This window comes from Heterodontus francisci, chromosome 14, assembly GCF_036365525.1.
Source record: "Heterodontus francisci isolate sHetFra1 chromosome 14, sHetFra1.hap1, whole genome shotgun sequence".
Taxonomy (NCBI): Eukaryota; Metazoa; Chordata; class Chondrichthyes; order Heterodontiformes; family Heterodontidae; genus Heterodontus; species Heterodontus francisci.
The window spans coordinates 36,287,815-36,309,691 of NC_090384.1; the positions used below are offsets into that span (position 1 = coordinate 36,287,815).

The window sequence follows — 21,877 nt, forward strand, 5'->3', positions numbered from 1 at the left end:
TGCAGCAACACTTCCCTACTTTCATACTCTATTCCTTTAGCAATAAATGCCAAAATTCCATTTGCCTTCCTTATTACCTGCTGCACCTGCACACTAATTTTCTGTGATTCATGCACAAGGACACCCAGATCCCTCTGCACCGAAGCACTCTGAAGTTTCTCTCCATTTAGATAATAATTTGCCTTTCTAGTCTTCTGACCAAAATGGATAACCTCACACTTATCCACGTTAAACTCCATCTGCCAAATTTCGGCCCAATCACCGAACCTACCCATATCCATTTGCAAATTTCGTATTTCTTTATTGCAACTTACTGTCCCACCTATTTGTGTCATCTGCAAATTTGGCTATAGTACCTTCCATCCCTGCATCCAAGTCATTAATATAGATTGTAAATAGTAGGGGCACGAGGACAGATCCCTGTGGCACCCCACTAGTTACATCTTGCCAACCAGAAAAGGATCCATTTATCCCGACTCTCTGTTTCCTGTTGGTTAGCCAATCCTCTATCCAAGCTAATAAATTGCCCCTAACCTCATGTGATCTTACCTTGTGTATTAACCTTTTGTGCGGCACCTTATCAAATGCCTTCTGGAAGTCCAGATATACTGCATCTACAGGATCCCCATTATCCACTTTACTTGTTACATCTTCGAAGAACTCTAGCAAATTAGTCAAACACGATTTACCCTTCATAAAACCATGCTGACTCTGATGGATTGCGTTTTGACTTTCTAAATGCCCTGTTATTACTGCCTTCATAATGGATTCTAACAACTTCCCAACGACAGATGTTAAACTAACTGGTCTATAGTTTCCTACTTGCTGCCTCCCTCCCTTTTTGAATAAGGGCATAGTTACCATTTTTCCAATCCACTGGAACCTTTCCCGCATCTAGGGAATTTTGGAATATTATAACCAATGGATCCACTATCTCAGCTGCCACTTCCTTTCAGACCCTAGGATGTAGGCCATCAGGCCCTGGGGACTTGTCTGCCTTCAATCCCAATAGTTTGCTCAGTACTTTTTCCCTAGTGATAATGTTTGTTCCAAGTTCCTCCCTTTCTATAACCTCTGCATTACCTGTTACTATTGGGATGGTACTAGTGTCCTCCACGGTGCAAACTGAGGCAAACTACTGATTTAGTGTCTCTGCCATTTCTGTGTTCTCCACTATTAACTCCCCAGTCACATCCTCCAAGGGACTAACATTCACTTTAGCTACTGTCTTCCCTTATATACTTACAGAAGCTTTTGCTATCCGTTTTTATATTTTGCGCTAGTTTTCTTTCATAATTTACCTTTTCTCTTTTTATTACTTTTTTAGTAACCCTTTGTTGATCTTTAAAAGTTTCCCAATCTTCCAGCCTGCCACTGGCCTTTGCAATATGGTATGCCTTAATTTTTGTCTTTATATTATCCTTAACTTCCTTGCTTAGCCATCAATGTTTTTTCCCCCTCTTAGAATCTTTCTTCCTCTCTGGTATATATTTTAGTTGGGAGGAATTGAATATCTCCTTAAACATCTGTCACTGCTCATCAACTGTCCTACCTTTTAGTCTTCCTGCCCAGTCCACTAGGGCCAAATCTGTCCTCATGCCTATGTAATTACCTTTGTTTAACTCCAGAACGAGAGTGTGGGACTCCAGTTTTTCACCGTCAAACTGAATTTGAAATTCTAGCATGCTATGATCACTCTTCCCTCGAGGATCCTTAACTATGAGATCATTAATTAATCCCACCTCATTACACAATACCAAATCTAGAATAGCCTGTTCTCTGGTTGGTTCCACAACATATTGCTCCAAAAACAAACAATCTCGAATACATTCAATGAACTCTCCCTTGAGACTACCCATCCAATTTGATTAATCCAGTCTATATGCATATTAAAATCACCCATGATTATTGCTGTATCTTTTCTTACAAGCCCCCAGTATTTCCTGGTTTATACTTGCCCCATTGCAGAACTACTGTTTGGGGACCTATAGATTACTCCCACCAGGGACTTCTTTCCCTTGCTATTTCTTATTTCTACCCAGACTGATTCTACATCTTGATCTCCAGTGCCTATATCATTTCTCACTACAACACTGATCTATTCTTTTACTAACAAAGTTACACAACCTCCTTTTCTTTCCTGCCTATCCTTTCAAAATACTGAATACCCTTGGATATTCAAATCCCAAACCTGGTTTCCCTGCAACCACCTCTCAGTAATCACCACTAAATCATACCCATTTATTTATATTTGCGCTGTTAACTCATTAATTTTATTCCGAATGCTTCGTGCAGTCAGATACAAAGCCTTTAAGTTTGTTCTATGATCAAATTTTCCGACTGTTGTACGATTCCTTGGTGCAATATGACGTTCACACGTTCTGTCCCTACTTTTAATTTTCTGGTAACTATCAGCCTCATCACTGACCTGCACTCCTACCTTCTCCTTTAACTTTGACTTCCTAATTTTCATGCAACTGAACCCTCCCCCCCCCACCCCCCCACTATTTAGTTTAAAGCCCTATCTACAGCCCTAGTTATGTGATTCGCCAGGATTCTGGTCCCAGCATGATTCAGGTGGCGCCCGTCCCATCAGAACAGCTCCCTCCTTCCCCAGTACTGGTGCCAATGTCCCATGAATTGGAACCCATTTCTCCCACACCAATCTTCGAGCTATGCATTTACCTCTTTAATCTTATTGACTCTGTGTCAATTAGCTTGTGGCTCCGGTAGTAATCTGTAGATTATCACCTTTTTGGTTCTGTTTTTTAATTTAGCCCCTAGCTGCTCATATTCCCTCAGCAGAATCTCTATCCTCATTCTACCTATATCGTTGGTACCTACATGGACCACGACAATTGGATCTTTCCCCTCCCACTCCAAGTTCCTCTGCAGCCCAGATGCGATATCCTGAACCCTGGTACCAGGCAGGCAACACAGCCTTCGAGACTTTCGATCCTGGCCACAGAGGACAGTGTCCATGCCCCTAACTATGCTTTCCCCGATTACGACACCATTTCTCTTTTCTCCCCCCACTTGAATGGCTCCCTGTACCATGGTGCTATGGTCAGTTTGCTCAGCCTCCCTACAGTCCCTGCTCTCGTCCACACAGGGAGCAAGAATCTCGAATCTCGCCCCCGGCAGGAGTGGGCTGGAGGCAGGGTGTTCGTAAAATTGAGTGGGAGGCGGGAGATGCTGTTCCCTTTGCGTTCCCGCCCCCGCTGCAATTTTACAAAGGGCGGTGGCAGTGAGAAACAGCCCACCTGCCCCAGGTCAATTAAGCCCGTTAAGTGGTCTCCAGCGGGCAGGCAGCTCACAGCCTCAGGACGAACTGTTGCCTCCTTCCGGGCTTGGTGGGGGGACCCTCCTGATTGGGCACACTGTGGCCCACAGAAGGCATTCCCCCCCCCACCCCCACGGCCCAACCGCCCCCAATACACTACATTCCCCCCATCCCCTCCCAACCGAGTACCTCGCCTCGCTGGGGCCTGGCCGATTGTCCCTCGTAAGGCCCCACATACTTACCTTTTTTCTGGGGCCGGTGTCCCTCTTGGCGTCCCTCTTGCTCCTCTCTCTGGTTGCAGTTGAGCAGTTGCCACCGCTCCTGGTGGTGCTGCTGGGACTGGGAATTGATGGCCTGCTGACTGACCAGCAGCTCTTGGAGGGGGGACTTCTGCCTCAGAGGGTCAGTTAAGGGCCTGGGCGATGCAGGATCGCTGTGTGACTCCCAGGCTCGGCGGAGGCAGGCCCGAGCCCAACATTTTCCCCATTGGGCGGGGCCTCCTGCCCAACATAAAATTCGGTCAATGATCTTGCTGTTTCAACATCTTTGGGCCCATACAGGGGACTCACTTGTGTACACCACTGCAATTCACTATCAGCGGGTAACAGTGCTTTGCACGCAAAAAAACCTCAGGTATGCCTTCGTAGTGCCACAAGAAATGGTGCTATCCAAATGAATTTCACAACCCAGAACTTTACACATCACTGCTCACCATCACCAGGTCAAATACACTGAGATTCTACACATCACTGCCTCACCATCACCAGACTTAATACATTTGGACTCTGTGCAATTCTACATCACCCTCCCAGAAGTCTAAAGAATTATCCACTGCTGCTTCACCTTCACTGCTCCAAACATACCAATGTATTCTACATCATTGTTTGACTTTCATACTGATCTTTTACTGCATTGCAGCAAATACACCATGATCGGAACCATCGGGTAAAGAGGTATATAGTCAATAGATGCCTGGGTAAAGAGATGGCATAGAGAGTAAGTAGAAACCTGGGTAAGGAGATGGCATATACAGCCAACTCAATCTGATTGGAATTTATTCACTATAAGAACGAGTGGTGCAGTGGTTAGCACCGCAGCCTCACAGCTCCAGCGACCTGGGTTCAGTTCTGGGTACTGCCTGTGCGGAGTTTGCAAGTTCATCCTGTGACTGCGTGGGTTTTGGCCGGGTGTTCTGGTTTCCTCCCACAGCCAAAGACTTGCCAGTTGATAGGTAAATTGGCCATTGTAAATTGTCCCTAGTGTAGGGAGGTGGTAGGAGAATGGTGGGGATGTGGTAGGGAATATGGGATTAATGTTTCTTTTCTTTTGGGCCTCCTTATCTCGAGAGACAATGGATACGTGCCTGGAGGTGGTCAGTGGTTTGTGAAGCAGCGCCTGGAGTGGCTATAAAGGCCAATTCTGGAGTGACAGGCTCTTCCACAGGTGCTGCAGAGAAATTTGTTTGTTGGGGCTGTTGCACAGTTGGCTCTCCCCTTGCGCCTCTGTCTTTTTTCCTGCCAACTACTAAGTCTCTTCGACTCGCCACAATTTAGCCCTGTCTTTATGGCTGCCCGCCAGCTCTGGCGAATGCTGGCAACTGACTCCCACGACTTGTGATCAATGTCACACGATTTCATGTCGCGTTTGCAGACGTCCTTATAACGGAGACATGGACGGCCGGTGGGTCTGATACCAGTGGCGAGCTCGCTGTACAATGTGTCTTTGGGGATCCTGCCATCTTCCATGCGGCTCACATGGCCAAGCCATCTCAAGCGCCGCTGACTCAGTAGTGTGTATAAGCTGGGGGTGTTGGCTGCTTCAAGGACTTCTGTGTTGGAGATATAGTCCTGCCACCTGATGCCAAGTATTCTCCGAAGGCAGCGAAGATGGAATGAATTGAGACGTCGCTCTTGGCTGGCATACGTTGTCCAGGCCTCGCTGCCGTAGAGCAATGGGATTAATGTAGGATTAGTATAAATGGGTGGTTGTTGGTCGGCACAGACTCGGTGGGCCGAAGGGCCTGTTTCAGTGCTGTATCTCTAGCTGTATCAATCTCAAAGCAAGGGTAAGCATGAGATTCCTGATGAAAAGGAACAAAACAGCTCAAATGTAAGTTTATTTTAAAGTGAGATACATCAAATATCTTGCGTTCTTAAAGTGAATGAATTCCAATCAGAGTCAGTTGTCTGTATATGCCATCTCCTTACCCAGGTATCTACTGACTCTCTTTGCCATCTCTTTACCCAGACATCTATTGACTATACACCTCTTTACCCGATTTCGCTAAATGATAAAGGTATCAGCATGTCATGCGAGTGATCAGTCCTACAGCTCTATTAATTCAGCTTCTCAGTTGGAACCGTGATGATTATAAAAAGTGTCTTTATGGACCTGAATAGTTTAATCATTGAAAATTTCCTCACATAACAAGACAGTCTTTCCAACTAAATATTTTTTGTTACGAAGGGTATTATTTCATAGAATGTGACAATATATAACTCTTATTCTGACCTAAGCAATATGTCAACATTTGAACTATGTCCTGCGACAAGAAATCATTTTTTAAAAAAACTTACAGCAGGAAGTGCAAAAAACGAAATTGCGAATACAGAGAAACATGAAGCAATCGTTCTGCCGATCCAAGTCTGGGGGACCTTGTCCCCATATCCGATTGTTGTAACAGTCACCTGTGAAGGAAAAGACCAACTTGTGAATTTTAGGATTATTGTCAAGGGAAATTCTCCTGCAGCAAAGTACTGAAATCTCAGAAATAGAATTAAGTTGATTCAATTTGAATTACTCTCCTACTCATTGATTTGGCAACCGTTACTTAACGCGCCCAATATTTAGTGCAATCGAAGTCAAAGGATGCTTGAAAACGGAAATAAAAACAGAAAATGTTGGCAATACACAGTGAAAAACAGAGTTCATGTTTTAGGTCAACGATCTTTTGTTAGAACGATTGTTATTGGCCCAGATGCTCAGAATCCAAAGGTCCTCACAGTCACATTATGGCCCGCATTTTTCGAGCACAGAGCAATGCCTGCGATATTCTGGGTAAGGTCCATCGGACAATGCACGTTCAGATAATGCCCTCTTATAGCTGCAACCTGACCGAATCACTGATGCAAAATTTGCATCCAGGTCAGGAATAGAATCATAGACCCTGATATTAACAGAGAGGCGGGGAGAGAGTGAGGATGGTGGCAGTTTTGTGGTGTGGAAACTTAGAAGAACAGATTTCCCTCCGACTCTGCTGAATTTAACAGAGACACTGGATTACCATTTCTGGAATCCATTTCCCAGCTGCAGCCAGGCGAATTGAGAGGTTAGCTGGATGTCGGGTGGCTAGGCCTTCAGCATCATGCCGAAGCAAAGGAGCGGAGAGGACGGAAGGGGAAACTGGAGGTCAGTGGGGCATCATCAATGTGGGGAGAGGGCAGGAGGGCATTGATGGCCAGAGAAGTCAGAAAACAGGTGGCCATTGATCAGGTGAGAGACAGGATCAGGGGAGGGGGATATCGATAGGGACATCAATTAGGTGGCCGGAGAGATCGGTGTTGGTGACAGCAATGGGGTCTCAGCCAAAATTGGGGATCAAAGGGGACATCAGTGGGGTGGCCTAAGAGATTGGGGAAGGTGACGTTGATGCGGGTGTTGGGGTTGGGGAGGTGGGGTGTTGCTGGGGAAGATCATGGGGTCCCACGGAGGACAGGATGGGGAGGCCGGGAGAAAATCATGGGCCGTGGAGGACATTGAGAGGGCATCGAATCAAGAGGGGTGTCCAATCACTGGGGAGGTGAGCAGGTTTCCTTGGTGGGCCAGGGGAAGTACTCCTCCTATTCCTGGCCCACAAGCAGTGCTAGAAAAGCTCTTACCTGTTCCATGCAACAGTCCTCACTGCCCTTCAGCAGTTAACCAGCATTGGAACAGAGAAAAAAAATGAGGCACGCATCCTCAATAATATATTTAAATGAACCCCCACCTCCTGGGAACAGGATGGTCAATGGCCCTCTGTCTCACTTCTGTTAAAACTGGAATTGGGTGGGTTTGAGGCAGATTAGCTTCAGATTTATGATTTTTTACATTTTTACTTCCCACCTAACCCAAACCCATCAGTTTTTGGAGGTTAAAATTCCCTCCATAGAGTCATAGCATCTTACAGCAGAGAAGGAGGCAGCCATGTGGCCCAACGTAGATGCATCGGTTCTTTGGAAGAGCTATCCAATTAGTCCCGCCCCTTCCCAGTTCTTTCCTCATAGCTTTGCTTTTTTTTTTCCTTTTCAAGTATACATCCAATTCCCTTTTGAAAGTTATTATTGAGTCCGGGTTCCTCCACCCTTTTAACATGATCTTTCAGAAAATAACGATTTGTTGTATAAAATCTCACCTCTGTGTTTTTTGAACAATTATCTTAAATCTCTGTTTTCCTAACGCTTACTAACTCTTCTGCCAGTGGTAAGAGTTTCACCTTATTTACTCCATCAAGATTCCTCATAATTTTGAACACTCTATTAAATCTATCCTTAACCTTCCCTGCTCTAAGGAGAACAATCCCAGCATTTCTAGTCTCTGCATATGAAGTCCCTCATCCCTGGTATCACTCTAGTCAATCTCCTCTGATCCTCTCTAAGGCCTTGACATACTTCAGAATTAAACACAATACTCCAGTTGGTGCCGAACCAGTGATTTATAAAGGTTTAGCATAACTTCCTTGCTTTTATTCTCTATTACCTTATTTCTAAAGCTAAGGATCCCATATGCTTTTTTTGTAATGGCCTTATCAACTTGTCCTGTCACCTTCAAAGATTTGTGTATGTGGACTTTTGGGTTTCTCTGTTCCTGAACCCCCTTCTAAAATGCTACTGCCTAGAACAAGTGAAACCATCAGTGTTCCTGGCAGCACCAGAATAATTCAGCTCAACCTATACCATTGGACGGTCGCTGATGCTGCCATTTATTCTTTAAGCGCTTGACTCTGAATAAAAATCCAATGTTAGAGTAATTCATGGGAGATTTGATTTTCTGGAGTTAATTGCAAGAGGTGTGTGAGGGGGGTCACAAACATAAAGGTACGAGGACACAATGAAACTGTATCTGAGGTGTAGAGCTCTCATTCCAAGTGGAGAAAAAGATATTCTTTTGTTTGAAATCAGATACTTAACAAGTTCACACAAGTAAAAGCCTTGTTAGAGATACTTTTTGTTCTCTCTCTCTTTTCTTAATTCAGCAAATGATTAGAGGAACAATGTAATGGAACACAGCTGGGGAGCATGTGCCTGAACAAAAATAGAAAGGATTAGAAATGTGAAGTCACACGACAGCACGATACTGATCTGAAGGAAAAGCTTCGGCTTTCAGTCCTGGAGGCAGAGCCACTAACTGATACCAGTACACAGATGTCCTTTCTTTAAAGATAACACAGCTTTATCAATAATTCACCAACATACACCCTGGTTTCTATTTGAAGTGCGACCAGGTGTCCTATTACAGTATTGCACTGATTCCCTCCTTCGAAAAAAAGGAAGCATTACAGTTGGCGGCTTATCACTAAATAAAGCCTTTTGCTGTAATGCAGGCTTTAACAAACTATTATATTACTGATACTGTAGAAGAAATAGGAAGAGCTTTAAACACTAAGTGAAGAGAGAGAGAGATAGGGTAGTAACTTGCATTTTAGTTCATCTGAAAAGGAGCCACAAACAGCTACACTACCTCCCTGCAAAAAAAAACACAAAACAGTAACTCTGCACCTTAGTTTACAACCTCAAACTGAGAGAATGACACTTCGAACATTTAATAATGGTAGGTGGGAAGGTGGCATGAAGTTACAGTCCAACTATTTGAATTAGTACAACCTATAGACTGCATTCCGTTGTAGATTGTAAATGTTCTGATCCCTCCAGATCACTGTTCAATTCATACAGTAGCCCTTTGATAGAATGTTGTGTGATGTATCCAATTACCATGAAAAAGATACTAAGTTGAGGTATACTGAGATACTGAGGTGAGGCCAGGGATAAAAATCATTGAAGCAGTGAAGGGGGAGACAATGGTGGTGGGGGGAGGGGAAGGTGGGTGCAGTTGTAAAAATGTTATCAATGCTGAAAAGGTTTCAGAATAAATAGATTATTTTCAGTGATTGGTGAATTGGTAACAATGGCACATAAATTCAGTCCTAGAAGGTTAGAAGGAATTTTTTGCACGCAAAGAATGCTTTCACAGCATTTGCTGGAATTAGATAAACACTTGAAGAAGAAAAATATTAAAGGGTACAAGGTAAAGAGCAGAATAGGTAACCTCTGTGTGCAGCCAGTACTGGCACAGTTACAATGAGCTGAATGGTCTCCTTCTGTGCTGATGTTTCTATGATTCTATGTACAAGTTTATAACTTTCTATCTCACACAGACCTCATACATTCTTGGACCTAATTCAAAAGAATGGTGTTAGAATGAACAGTAGGTTTTAGTCAGCAGTTTAGAATGACTTAAGTGCCTGTAGGCAAAAACTGCAACTCAAACAGCAAAGCAGTTTTTTTTTGCAAAGATGCCATCAACAGGAAACCTAATTGTTCAGACATTGCTAACACTTACATGTTTACTTAACTCAAAAGTCTTACTGGCATTGGTGTTTTTCCCAAAGTAATAAAATAATGAAAATCTGGTAGGATTACTAGTGAGAATCTCTCTTGGTTTTGAAAGGAAAACTAACACCCAGTGAAATAAAGCTCAGTATCATTTCAATGCTGTTATGAAGGTGCTTCCATTTTAAAAATATTTTTGAGGATTTGTGTGTAAAAGTCTGTGGAAATACCTGAGGAGATGCTAGACTTTTTTTAAAAAAAAAGGTCACTGGAAGGACTTAGGACTTTGTTTAAAAACAAATACTGGAAATCACATGTCTTAAACTAAGTAAACAGCAAGAGTTTTGCTGACTATGGGAGTTATTTACAGAGAAGTGGCATGTCAAGATTTATGGTGGTCAAGAGTTGTTTTTGTTTTTGAATATTGTTCTGGTTCAGTTGGGGTGTGGACTGTTTTGAATGTCAGCTGGGATTGCAGCTTGCTGAGAGAAGAACCCATCTTGTGCCACCTCTTTGAGAAACCCTGAGAATCCAATATGAGAAATAGAGAAACTGATGCTGCATTTCTCCTGAAAAGCCTGCCAGACTAATCCTCGATGTCACCTGAAGAGAACTGCTCCAAAAAGATCCTTGTGACAGCCATCTCCATGTACCTGGACGCCAGACCAAAGGACCAGCTGGGAACATTCCAAGCAGTTAGGAAGGCGAATGGTATGTTGGCCTTCATTGCAAGAGGATTTGAATACAGGAGCAAGGATGTCTTACTGTAGTTATACAGGGCCTTGGTGAGACCACATCTGGAGTATTGTGTGCAGTTTTGGTCTCCTTATCTGAGGAAGGATGTTCTTGCCATGGAGGGAGTGCAAAGAAGATTTACTAGGCTGATTCCTGGGATGGCAGGATTGACGTATGAGGAGAGATTGGGTCGACTAGTCCTATATTCACTTGAGTTTAGGAGAGGGGATCTCATAGAAACCTATAAAATTCTAACAGGACTAGACAGGCCAGATGCAGGGAGGATGTTGTGGATGGCTGGGGAGTCCAGAACGGGGGGTCACAGTCTCAGGATATGGGGTATGCCATTTAGAACCGAGATGAGGAGAAATTTCTTCACTCAGAGGGTGGTGAGCCTATGGAATTCTCTACCGCAGATAGCAGTGAAGGCCAAGTCACTAAATATATTCAAGAAGGAGATAGATATATTTCTTAATGTCAAAGGGATCAAGGGATATGGAGAGAAAGCAGGAACAGGGTACTGAATTGGATGATCAGCCATGATCCTTTTTGGATGGCGGAGCAGCCCCAAAGCACCGAATGGCCTACTCCTGCTCCTATTTTCTATGTTTCTATGTTGCTATCTTATCCTTTTCTCTTCAAGAATTTACAAGTATTTGGCCAAAGTATATTTTGGTCTTTTTTGTAAAGTGAATCGCTGCAGAGAAAACTTTTTTTTTCTTTAACCGGTGTGTGTGTGCATGTGTGTTGGGTTAATTTAAAAGGGAGCTTTCATATTTCAACCTGTGTGTTAATAAGCTTTGCATTTTTATTGAATAAGTCTTGTTTTATAATAAATTAATAATTTTGTTCTCTATTAAAGAAACATGGTTGGTGGATTTTATTCTGAAACTAAAAGAAAGTATATAATTGGCTGTATCAGTAACTGGGTAAAACATTTAAATATATGTTGTGACCCATGGAGAAATGGAACTAGAGAAAGACAGTGCACTCCTCCAGCCTCAGTCGTAACATAGAATTGGGCGTTTGTTGTGGGATTACCCAAAGCCGATGAAGTGCAATTGTAAACCGGGCAATAATAATAAAGTGGAAAAGAAAAACACCAGGTTTGTTGTGCATTAGAATAAAGCTTACACTACTGGAATGACTACTTTTGATGCAAGTGTATATGTGCAGTAGTCTGGAATAGATTATGATTCTTTAAAGGCATTGTCCACTGATGAGTTGTCAAGTGTGGTGGAGCACTTGAAGTTAGAGATTAGACCGAAAACTAGGCAGGCTGAATTTCAGAGACTAGTGGCCAGACAGCTGGAGATTGAAGTGAAAGAGCCAGAGTACAAGTAGAATTGGAAGACGACAAGGTAACACTGGCACAGGTTCAGTTGGACAGGAAGAAGTTAGAGCTAGAATTTCAGGCAAGGAAAGAGAGAGGAAATTTTGAAGGGAGCAAGCAGAGCAGCAGGAGAGAGAAAGGGCAAGAGAAAGAGAGGAAAAGGATAGAGAAAGGAAATACCAGATTAGAAGGCTGGAACTAGAATAAAAAAGGATGCCCTTGACCTCGGTGAAAATTCTGGTAGGGAAAGACCTGTCTCTAGCCCAGGATCTAGTGGGGTGCTATTTAAATTTGTGAAAGCCCTCCCAAAGTTTTAGGAAAGGGATGTAGAGACATTTTTAATTTCTTTTGAAAAGATAGCTAAACAGATGAGGTGGCTGAAAGAAAACTGGACACTGCTCATGCAAAGCAGGTTGATTGGCAGAGTTCATGAAGTCTATGCTATGCTTTCTGAGGAGGCTTCTGCAGATTATGAGATAGCAGAAAAAAGGCTATTGTCGCTGCTTATGAGTCAGTTCTTGAAGCTTACAGGCAGAAATTTTGGAACCTCTGGAAACAGTCTGGGCAGACTTGTATAGAATTTGAGAGGGTAAAGCAAATTAACTTTGATCGTTTGATGTGGGCACTAAAGGTAGAGACTACTTATGAGACCCTTAGGGAAATAATTCTCCTGGAAGAATTTAAAAATTCACTCCCTCCGTTGGTAAGAAGCCATGTCGAGAACCAGAAGGTTTCAACAGCCAGAGAGGCAGCCTGAGATCGCTGATGATTATGAGCTTGTTTACAAGTCCAAACCCTTTATCCGTTACCCAAGGAGGATAGAAGATAGGGGGGTGAAAGGAAAGCAAGTTGCCAGGGACAAGGAAGGACCTCTTCAGGCCAGAAAGGAAGTTGCTGAGGGTGGACGTGAGGTCTGAAAGCCTAAGTGTACCTTCGTGCAGAATACTGGAAGTTGCGGGGTAAACCAATGAGATTTATTAGGGTACACAACACCATTGCAGAGAAAGGGACACTGGCCGCGAGTAGAACAGATCAGGCTGTAGTTCTGATTGCAGCTGTAAGGTCAAGTACAAAAATCGCTATGAGTGCAGGGAAGGTGAACAAGATACCTAAAAGCTATAGGGCATTCTTGTCAATAGGAAAAGTAACTCCTTATCCCTCAAGTGAGGCAGGTAAACCTATCGTTAGACTTAAGGATACAGGAGCCACCCAAACTCTTTTGCTAGGGAAAGGCATGGCATTTCCACCAGAGAGCGCATTGAATGCCATAGTTTTAGTGAATGGTATTCGCGGGGAGTATATACCCATACCGTTGTATCGGGTGCACCTGGAGTGTGACCTAATGTCTAGAAAGGCAACTGTAGGAGTTGTCCATAGTTTGCCTATAGGTGATGTTGACCTGCTCCTGGGGAATGATTTGGCTGGAGCAAAAGTTGTAGCTTCTCCAGTAATCACGAAAAGACCAAGTGAAGTCAAGGTTCCAGGAATTTTTCCTTCATGTGTAGTGACCCAAGCAATGGCTAAGCAAGTTTCATTGTTGGAGGTCAAATTGGCACCACAGACAGATGTTCGGCTATCTGAAACTTTCTTTGAGGGTTTGGATAATCTAAAGAAAATGTTCAGTAAGTCTTCTCTGATCAAGACTCAGCAAGCTAATCCAGAGTTAAGTAAAGTGCACAATCGGCTCTAACTGAAGCTGAAGCAAAGGAAGTTCCAGGAGGCAACTATATTAAAAATGGGATTCTGACCCGGTTCAATGGAGACCTCCTCATAGACCTACGGACGAAGAATGGACAGTTGTTCACCAAATAGTGATGCCGCCCAAGCATTGCTGGGAAATATTAAGGATAGCCCATGAAATTCCTATGGTGGTACATGTGGGGATCTGGAAGACCCAATCACTCATAAAAGGACATTTTACTGGCCAGGTCTTTACAAGAATGTGGTGCAGTTTTGTAAAACATGCCGTACGTGTCAGATTGTGGGAAAACCGCAACCTGCCATAAAACTGGCACCTCTAATTCCCATACCAGTTTTTGGGGAACCATTTAGTAGGGTGTTGGTAGACTGTGTGGGACCTTTCCCAAAAACAAAAACGGGACATCAATATATACTCAGTATCATAGGTATGGCTACTCGCGTCCCAGAGATCATTTCCTTGAGAACAATTTCTGCTAAGGTAGTGGGAGAAAAGTTAACCCAGTTCTTCACTCGATATGGATTACTGATTGAGATCCAGTCAGATCAAGGTTCCAATTTTATGTCTAAAATTTTTCAGGAAGTTATGGGTAATGTGGGTATAACACAGTTAAAGTCTTCAGCCTACCACCCACAGACACAAGGGGCGTTAGAACGGTACCATCAGACCCTCAAAACGATGATCAAGGCATATTGTCATGACTAACCCCATGACTGGAACAAAGGGCTGGAATTTCTTTTGTTTGCCATCAAGGATTCACCTAATGAGTCTACCGGTTTTAGTCCTTTCGAACTAATTTATGGACATGAGATAAGAGGTCCTCTAAAACTAATCAAAGAAAAGTTTTCAAAACAGAGGGATGAATCTTTCATGTTAGATTATGTATCTGTGTTCCGGGAGCGGCTCACGAGAACCTACAAAGTGGCTCAGGAACACCTTAAAGCTTCCCAAACAACCATGAAGAAATGGGCAGACAAGCGTGCCAAGACCCGAACAATGCAACCACGGGATGAAGTGTTAGTATTACTGCCTTTACAGGGTGAACCCCTGAAAGCACGGTTCAATGCTCCATATAGAGTAGTCAAAAGGATTAGTAAATTATTTGATTGACACCCCAAATCGCTGGAAAAATGATCGACTGTCACATCACTATGTTAAAACAATACCGTCGCCTGAAGGAGGATAAGCAAGCACAGGTAAGTCAGGTAATAAGGACAGTGAAGGATGAAAGGGATAGTGAAGATAAGGCAGAAGGAGGCCTAGACAATTCTCAAATTGAACCTCCTACTATCCAGTTAGATTAGATTAGAACATTACAGCGCAGTACAGGCCCTTCGGCCCTCGATGTTGCGCCGACCTGTGAAACCATCTGACCTACACTATTCTATTTTCATCCATATGTCTATCCAATGTCCACTTAAATGCCCTTAAAGTTGGCGAATCTACTACTGCTGCAGGCAGGGCGTTCCACGCCCTTACTACTCTCTGAGTAAAGAAACTACCTCTCACATCTGTCCTATATCTATCACCCCTCAACTTGAAGCTATGTCCCCTCGTGTTTGCCATCACCATCCGAGGAAAAAGACGCTCACTATCCACCCTATCTAACCCTCTGATTATCTTATATGTCTCTATTAAGTCACCTCTCCTCCTCCTTCTCTCCAACGAAAACAACCTCAAGTCCCTCAGCCTTTCCTCGTAAGACCTTCCCTCCATACCAGGCAACATCCTAGTAAATCTCCTCTGCACCCTTTCCATAGCTTCCACATCCTTCCTATAATGCGGTGACCAGAACTGCACGCAATACTCCAGGTGCGGTCTCACCAGAGTTTTGTACAGCTGCAGCGTGGCTCCGAAACTCGACCCCCCTACTAATAAAAGCTAACACACCATATGCCTTCTTAACAGCCCTATTAACCTGGTTAGCAACCTTCAGGGATTTATGCACCTGGACACCAAGATCTCTCTGTTCATCTACACTACCAAGAATCTTCCCATTAGCCCAGTACTCTGCATTCCTGTTACTCCTTCCAAAGTGAATCACCTCACACTTTTCCGCATTAAACTCCATTTGCCATCTCTCAGCCCAGCTCTGCAGCCTATCTATGTCTCTCTGTACCCTACAACAGCCTTCGGCACTATCCACAACTCCACCGACCTTAGTGTCATCTGCAAATTTACTAACCCACCCTTCTACACCCTCTTCCAGGTCATTTATAAAAATGACAAACAGCAGTGGCCCCAAAACAGATCCTTGCGGTACACCACTAGTAACTAAACTCCAGGATGAACATTTGCCATCAACCACCACCCTCTGTCTTCTTTCAGCTAGCCAATTTCTGATCCAAAGCTCTAAATCACCTTCAACCCCATACTTCCATATTTTCTGCAATAGCCTACCGTGGGGAACCTTATCAAACGCCTTACTGAAATCCATATACGCCACATCCACTGCTTTACCCTCATCCACCTGTTTGGTCACCTTCTCGAAAAACTCAATAAGGTTTGTGAGGCACGACCTACCCGTCACAAAACCATGCTGACTATTTCTAATGAACTTATTCTTTTCAAGATGATTATAAATTCTGTCTCTTATAACCTTTTCCAACATTTTACCCACAGTTAGTTAATACTGAATTATTAGGGAGATTAGACACTATGCTTTCATATTTAAATGCAGAACAACAAGAAGACCTAACAAGGCTAACTCACAGCATTCAAAGGAGTTTGTAAGGACAAGCCAGGATGTACAACCTTAGCCTTACATGATGTGGATGTAGGAAAATCCTCTCCTATAAAACAGCATCCTTATCGCTTTATTCCAGAGAAACAGGTCCAGGTGAAAGCAGAAATCCAATACAAGTCAAAGCAGCTGGAGTTCCCCAGTTGTATTTTTGCCTATGCCTGATGGTTCAGCTAGATTTTGCATAGACTACAGAAAGTTTAATGCAGTAACAAAGGCAGACTCCTAACCAATTCCTCTTTTGGAAGACTGTATTGACAGAGTTGGCAGTGCCATGTTTCTTACAAAAATAGATTTGTTAAAGGAATACTGGCAGGTTCCTTTAACACTCCGAGCTAAAGAAATATCGGCCTTTGTCACACCAGATGATTTTTTTCCAATGCCAAGGAATGCCATTTGGGCCAAAAAATGCCTCAGCAAATTCCCAGAGACTAATGAACCAAGTGGTAGCCAGTGTTCCTAACTGCGTGGTTTACTTTTTACTTTTACCTTGCTGTTTGTGGTATATATTAATGATTTGGACCTAAATGTGGGAGACATGATTGGGAAATGTGCCAATGACACAAAAATTGGCCGTGTAGTTGACAGTGAAGAGGATGGCTGTAGACTCCAGAATGATATCAATGGTTTAGTTGAGTTGGTGAAAAGTAGCAAATGGAATTCAATCCAGAAAAGTGTGAGGTAATGCATTTGGGGAGGGCAAACAAAGCGAGGGATTACACAATAAACGGGAGGATATTGAGAGGGGTAAAAGAAGTGAGAGACCTGGGAAGACATGTCCACAGGTCCCTGAAGGTGACAGGACTGTTACATAGAGTGGTGAAGAAGGCACATGGAATGCCTTCCTTTACTGGCCAAGGTATAGAATACAAAAGCAGGGATGTAATGCTGGAACTGTACAAAATGCTGGTTAGGGCACAGCTGGAGTATTGCGTACAGTTCTGGTTACCACATTACAGGAGGAAATAATTGCTCTGGACAGAGTACAGAGGAGATTTACAAGAATGTTGCCAGAGCTTGTTGTTGCAGCTATGAGGAAAGATGGGATAGGCTAGGGTTGTTTTCCTTAGAACAGAGGAGGCTGAGGGGTGACTTAATTGAGGTATACAAAGTTATGATGGGCCTAGATAGAGTAGACAGGAAGGACCTGTTTCCCCTAGCAGAGAGGTCAATTGCCAAGGGACACAGATTTAAGGTGATTGGTAGAAGGATTAGAGGGCACATAGGAAAAGCATTTTCAGCCAGAGGGTGATGGGAGTCTGGAATTCACTGCCAGAAATGGTGGTGGTGGCAGAAACCCTCAATTCTTTTAAAAGGTACCGGCACATGCACCTGAAGTGCTGTAACCTGCAAGGCTATGGCCCAAGTGCTGGAAGGTGGGATTACATTGGGCGGCTAGATTTTCTGCCGACAGACACGATGGGCTGAATGGCCTCCTTCTGTGCCATAATTTTTCTATGGTTCTATGTGCTGGTATACAATGACACTAGGACCACTTGGAACAGCTAGAAGTTCTGTTTAGAAAATTACAGTCAGCTGATTTGGTGAAAAACCTTGTCAAAAGTGAATTTGCAAAAGCGTAGGTAACCTACCTTGGACATATAGTAGGGCAAGGACAAGTGTTGCCAAGAACAGCAAAAGTACAAGCATTGGTGGAGTTCCCTACCCCTAAGACTAAACAGGAAAGCATGAGATTTTTAGGGATTTGTGTTTTCTATCACAAGTTTGGATCAAATATCAGCTCTATAGCTGCTCCATTGACTGATTTGCTACAAAAAAAGAAAGCCAAGGTAGTGTGGTCAGGAGAGTGCCCAAGCATCTTTTGAGAGGCTGAAAGCAATTTTGATAAATGATGTAGTGTTGGCGGCCCCAAATTTCACTAAGCCCTTTAAGGTAGCAACTGATGCTAGTGACTGGGGTAGGTGCAGTCCTGTTACAAGAAGATGAATCAGGCATAGAAAGGCTATTGGGATACTTTTCCAAAAAGCAAAATCAACGCCAGAACAGATGTTCTACCATGGAAAAAGAAATCCTGGACTTACTACTAGCTTTTAAATATTTTGAAGTATATGTCCACCACGGCTACAGAAAGACACTAGTATATACTGATCACAACCCCCTATCATTTGTGGAAAAATTCAAAAACCAGAAAGCCAGACTATTTCACTGGAGTTTACTATTGCAAACCCAGCACTTAAAGATCATCAACATTATGGGGAAAAACAATGTAATTGCTGATGCATTGTCTAGAATTTGACATTACTTTGAGTTATTGGAGTACAAAGATGGTACAGGGCATAACTGTATTAGTCACGGTTAAAGAGTGACTGAGAATGAGTGTGTAAATGTGTTTACATTTTTTTCCATATCCTGTTTCTTTTTTTGTCCATATCTTGCCATGAAACACATTTAAAATGGTGTTTCATTCCTCCAAGGATGGAAGTGTTATGAAGGTGCTTCCATTTTTAAATATTTTTGAGGACTTGTGTGTAAAAGTCTGTGGAAATACCTGAGGAGATGCTGGACTTGTTTTTTTTAAAAAAGGGTCACTTGAAGGATTTCGGACTTTGTTTAAAAACAAACACTTACTGGAAGTCACATGTCTTGAGCTAAGTAAACAGCAGGAGCTTTGCTGACTACGGGAGTTATTTACAGAGAAGTTACATGCCAAGATTTATGGTGGTCAAGAGTTGGTTTCGTTTTTGGATATTGTTTTGGTTCAGTTGGGGTGTGGACTGTTTTGATTGTCAGTTGGGATTGTAACCTGCTGAAAGAAGAACCCAGCTCATCTTGTGCCACCTCTTTGAGAAACCCTGAGAATCCAGTATGAGAAATAGAGAAACTGAGGCTGCATTTCTTCTGAAAAGCCTGCCGGACTAATCCTCGAAATCGCCTGAAGAGAACTGCTCCAAAAAGATCCTTGTGACAGCTGTCTCCAAGTACGTGGACGCCAGACCAAAGGACCAGCTGGGAACATTCCATAATCTTATCCCTTTCTCTTCAAGAATTAACAAGTATTTGGCCAAAGTTTTGTTTTTGGTCTTTTTTTTTAAAGTGAATCTCTGCAGAGAACACTTTTGTATTTTTTCTGTAACCTGTGTGTGTGCGCACGTGTGTGTTGGGTTAATTTAGAAGAGAACGTTCATATTTCAACCTGTGTGTTAATAAGCTTTGCATCTTTATTGAATAAGTTTTGTTTTATAATAAATTAATAATTTTGTTGTTTATTAAAGAAATGTGGTTGGTGGATTTTATTCTGAAACTAAAATAGATAAAGTATATAATTGGCCGTATTGTTAACTGGGTAAATCATTTAAATATATGTTGTAACCCGTGGAGAAGTGGAACTAGAGAAAGACAGTGCATTCCTCCAGCCTTGGTCGTAACAATGCAAACACTGCTTGCCGTGACACTTGCTACCACTTAAATTGTGTTGATGCTGGCCTGTGGTAAGGTGAGGGCATTGTACCTTCATCAGTTGCGATGCAGTGAATCTTATCATTTATGATCGGGGACCTTTGTGATAGTAATGAGCAAACTTTGGACTTTCTCCTGTGAGAGATCTGTGCTGTTTGTGCATGAAGGCAGATTCGCTTTGAAATATCAAATTGAGGCATCATATCTCTGAATATTCTCTCTCACTCCGTCTCTTTCTCTCATACTAATTTTAAGGTGGAACATCAACTCTGAGAATTAGTCAAAGGATTGCTGTGTGTTCACAAAAAAGGTATCCCAAGTCATTGAGGACAGAATCAATCTACCCTTGTCCCCAGTTTCTCCCAACCGGGGACAATCAGATGGGGAGAAACACTGAGGTCTGCAAATCTAAAACTAATCAAATGTAATATTGATAAGTCTCACACTTTCTGGTATAGTTTAAACAACCAAATGTTTTGTTAACATTGGCCTTGTGTAATCCAAGATCAGTGTTTAAAACTTGGGGCTTCCAGGTGCAGCAACCTCAAATTTATTTAAAAAGAAACAATTATACTTAGCTATCGGCTAGAATAAGCTAGCAGATAATGTAAAAGCATAGAGAGAGGGGTTTTATATACACACAAAAAAGTAAAAGCATCATTAAAGAGACAATAGGACCATTCAAGGATGAAGGGAAAATCCAACAGTGGAGGATAAAAGTAGAAGAGATATTAAATAAACATTTAGCATCAGTTTTTACAAATGATGATAGAAGTGAGAGTGCAGATGTTCTAGGGGAGGGTATGGAACAATTGTTAGAGATAACTAGATAATTAAAATAAATTAGTTGTAACAAAATTAACAGAACTCAACGTTGATATTCAGCAAGCCATGAAAGTATGGACCCTTGGCTACTGGATTAATTTGGAGAGGAGATAGCAGAGGCTTTGATCACAATTCTCAATCCTCTAGATATATAAATCGTGCTACAGAGCTGGAGAGTAGTTGATGATCGATTTCTGTTCAAGGTGGGAGACGAGGAAAAATTGGGTAAATATAGATTAATTAGTCTAACTGGATCCATATTTGCTCTCAGCACATATATATTTAGAATTGGGCATAGAAAGCAAAATCTCAATTTGCTAATGATACAAAATTCAGGGATTTGGCAAACAACAGAAAGAATTTTGAAAGTTTCTAGGAAGTTATAGGCATGCTACAATAAGACAGATGGCACAGAGAATTTAATGTTGATAAATATAAAGCGATAAATATTAGGAGGAAAAACAAGGATTGGGAGTCTACATTCAATGGAAAAATTATGTGAATGAGTGGAAAGATACAGAAAGGAAAATAGGGATTTATAGACATTTGTCCCTAAAAATAGGATGCAGGTAGATACATTTATAAACAAAAGCCAAAATATTTGGGAGGTTTTAGAAACATAGGAAGATAGGAACAGGAGTAGTCCATTCAGCCCCTCGAGCCTGTCCCGCCATTCAATGAGATCATGGCTGATCCGCGGCCTAACTCCATATACCTGCCTTTGGCCCATATCCCTTAATATCTTTGCTGAATAAAAATCTATCTCTCTCAGATTTAAAATTAACAACTGTTCTAGCTTCAACTGCTGTTTATGGGATAGAGTTCCAAACCTCTACCACTCTTTGCGTGAAGAACTGCTTCCTGACATCTCTCCTGAACGGTCTGGTCCTAATTTTTAGACTATCCCCCCTAGTTTTAGAATCTCCAACCAGTGGAAATAGTTTATCTTTATCTAGCCTGTCTTTTACTGTTAATACCTTGAAGACTTCAATCAGATCACCCCTTAACCTTCTAAATTCTAGCGGAAACAGGCCTAATTTGTGTAATCTTTCCTCGTAACTTAACCCCTGTAGTCCAGGTATCATTCTTGTAAACCTACGTTGCACTCCCTCCAAGGCCAATATATCCTTCCTAAGGTGTGGTGCCCAGAACTGCTCACAGTACTCCAAGTGGGGTCTAACCAGGGTTTTGTACAGCTGCAGCATAACCTCTGTGTCTTTATACTCCAATCCTCTGGATATTAAGGCTAGCATTCCAT

General features: G+C 42.5%; 1 protein-coding gene across 1 annotated transcript in view; it reads right to left on the reverse strand.

Annotated features, from left to right (window-relative positions):
- LOC137377281 (potassium voltage-gated channel subfamily KQT member 1) overlaps positions 1 to 21,877 on the reverse strand; it is an 889,621-nt gene that overhangs the window by 571,369 nt on the left and 296,375 nt on the right. Inside the window, exon 7 of the mRNA XM_068046827.1 lies at positions 5,860 to 5,970. Coding sequence (XP_067902928.1) covers positions 5,860 to 5,970 — 111 coding nt within the window. The remainder of the gene's footprint in view (positions 1 to 5,859; positions 5,971 to 21,877) is intronic.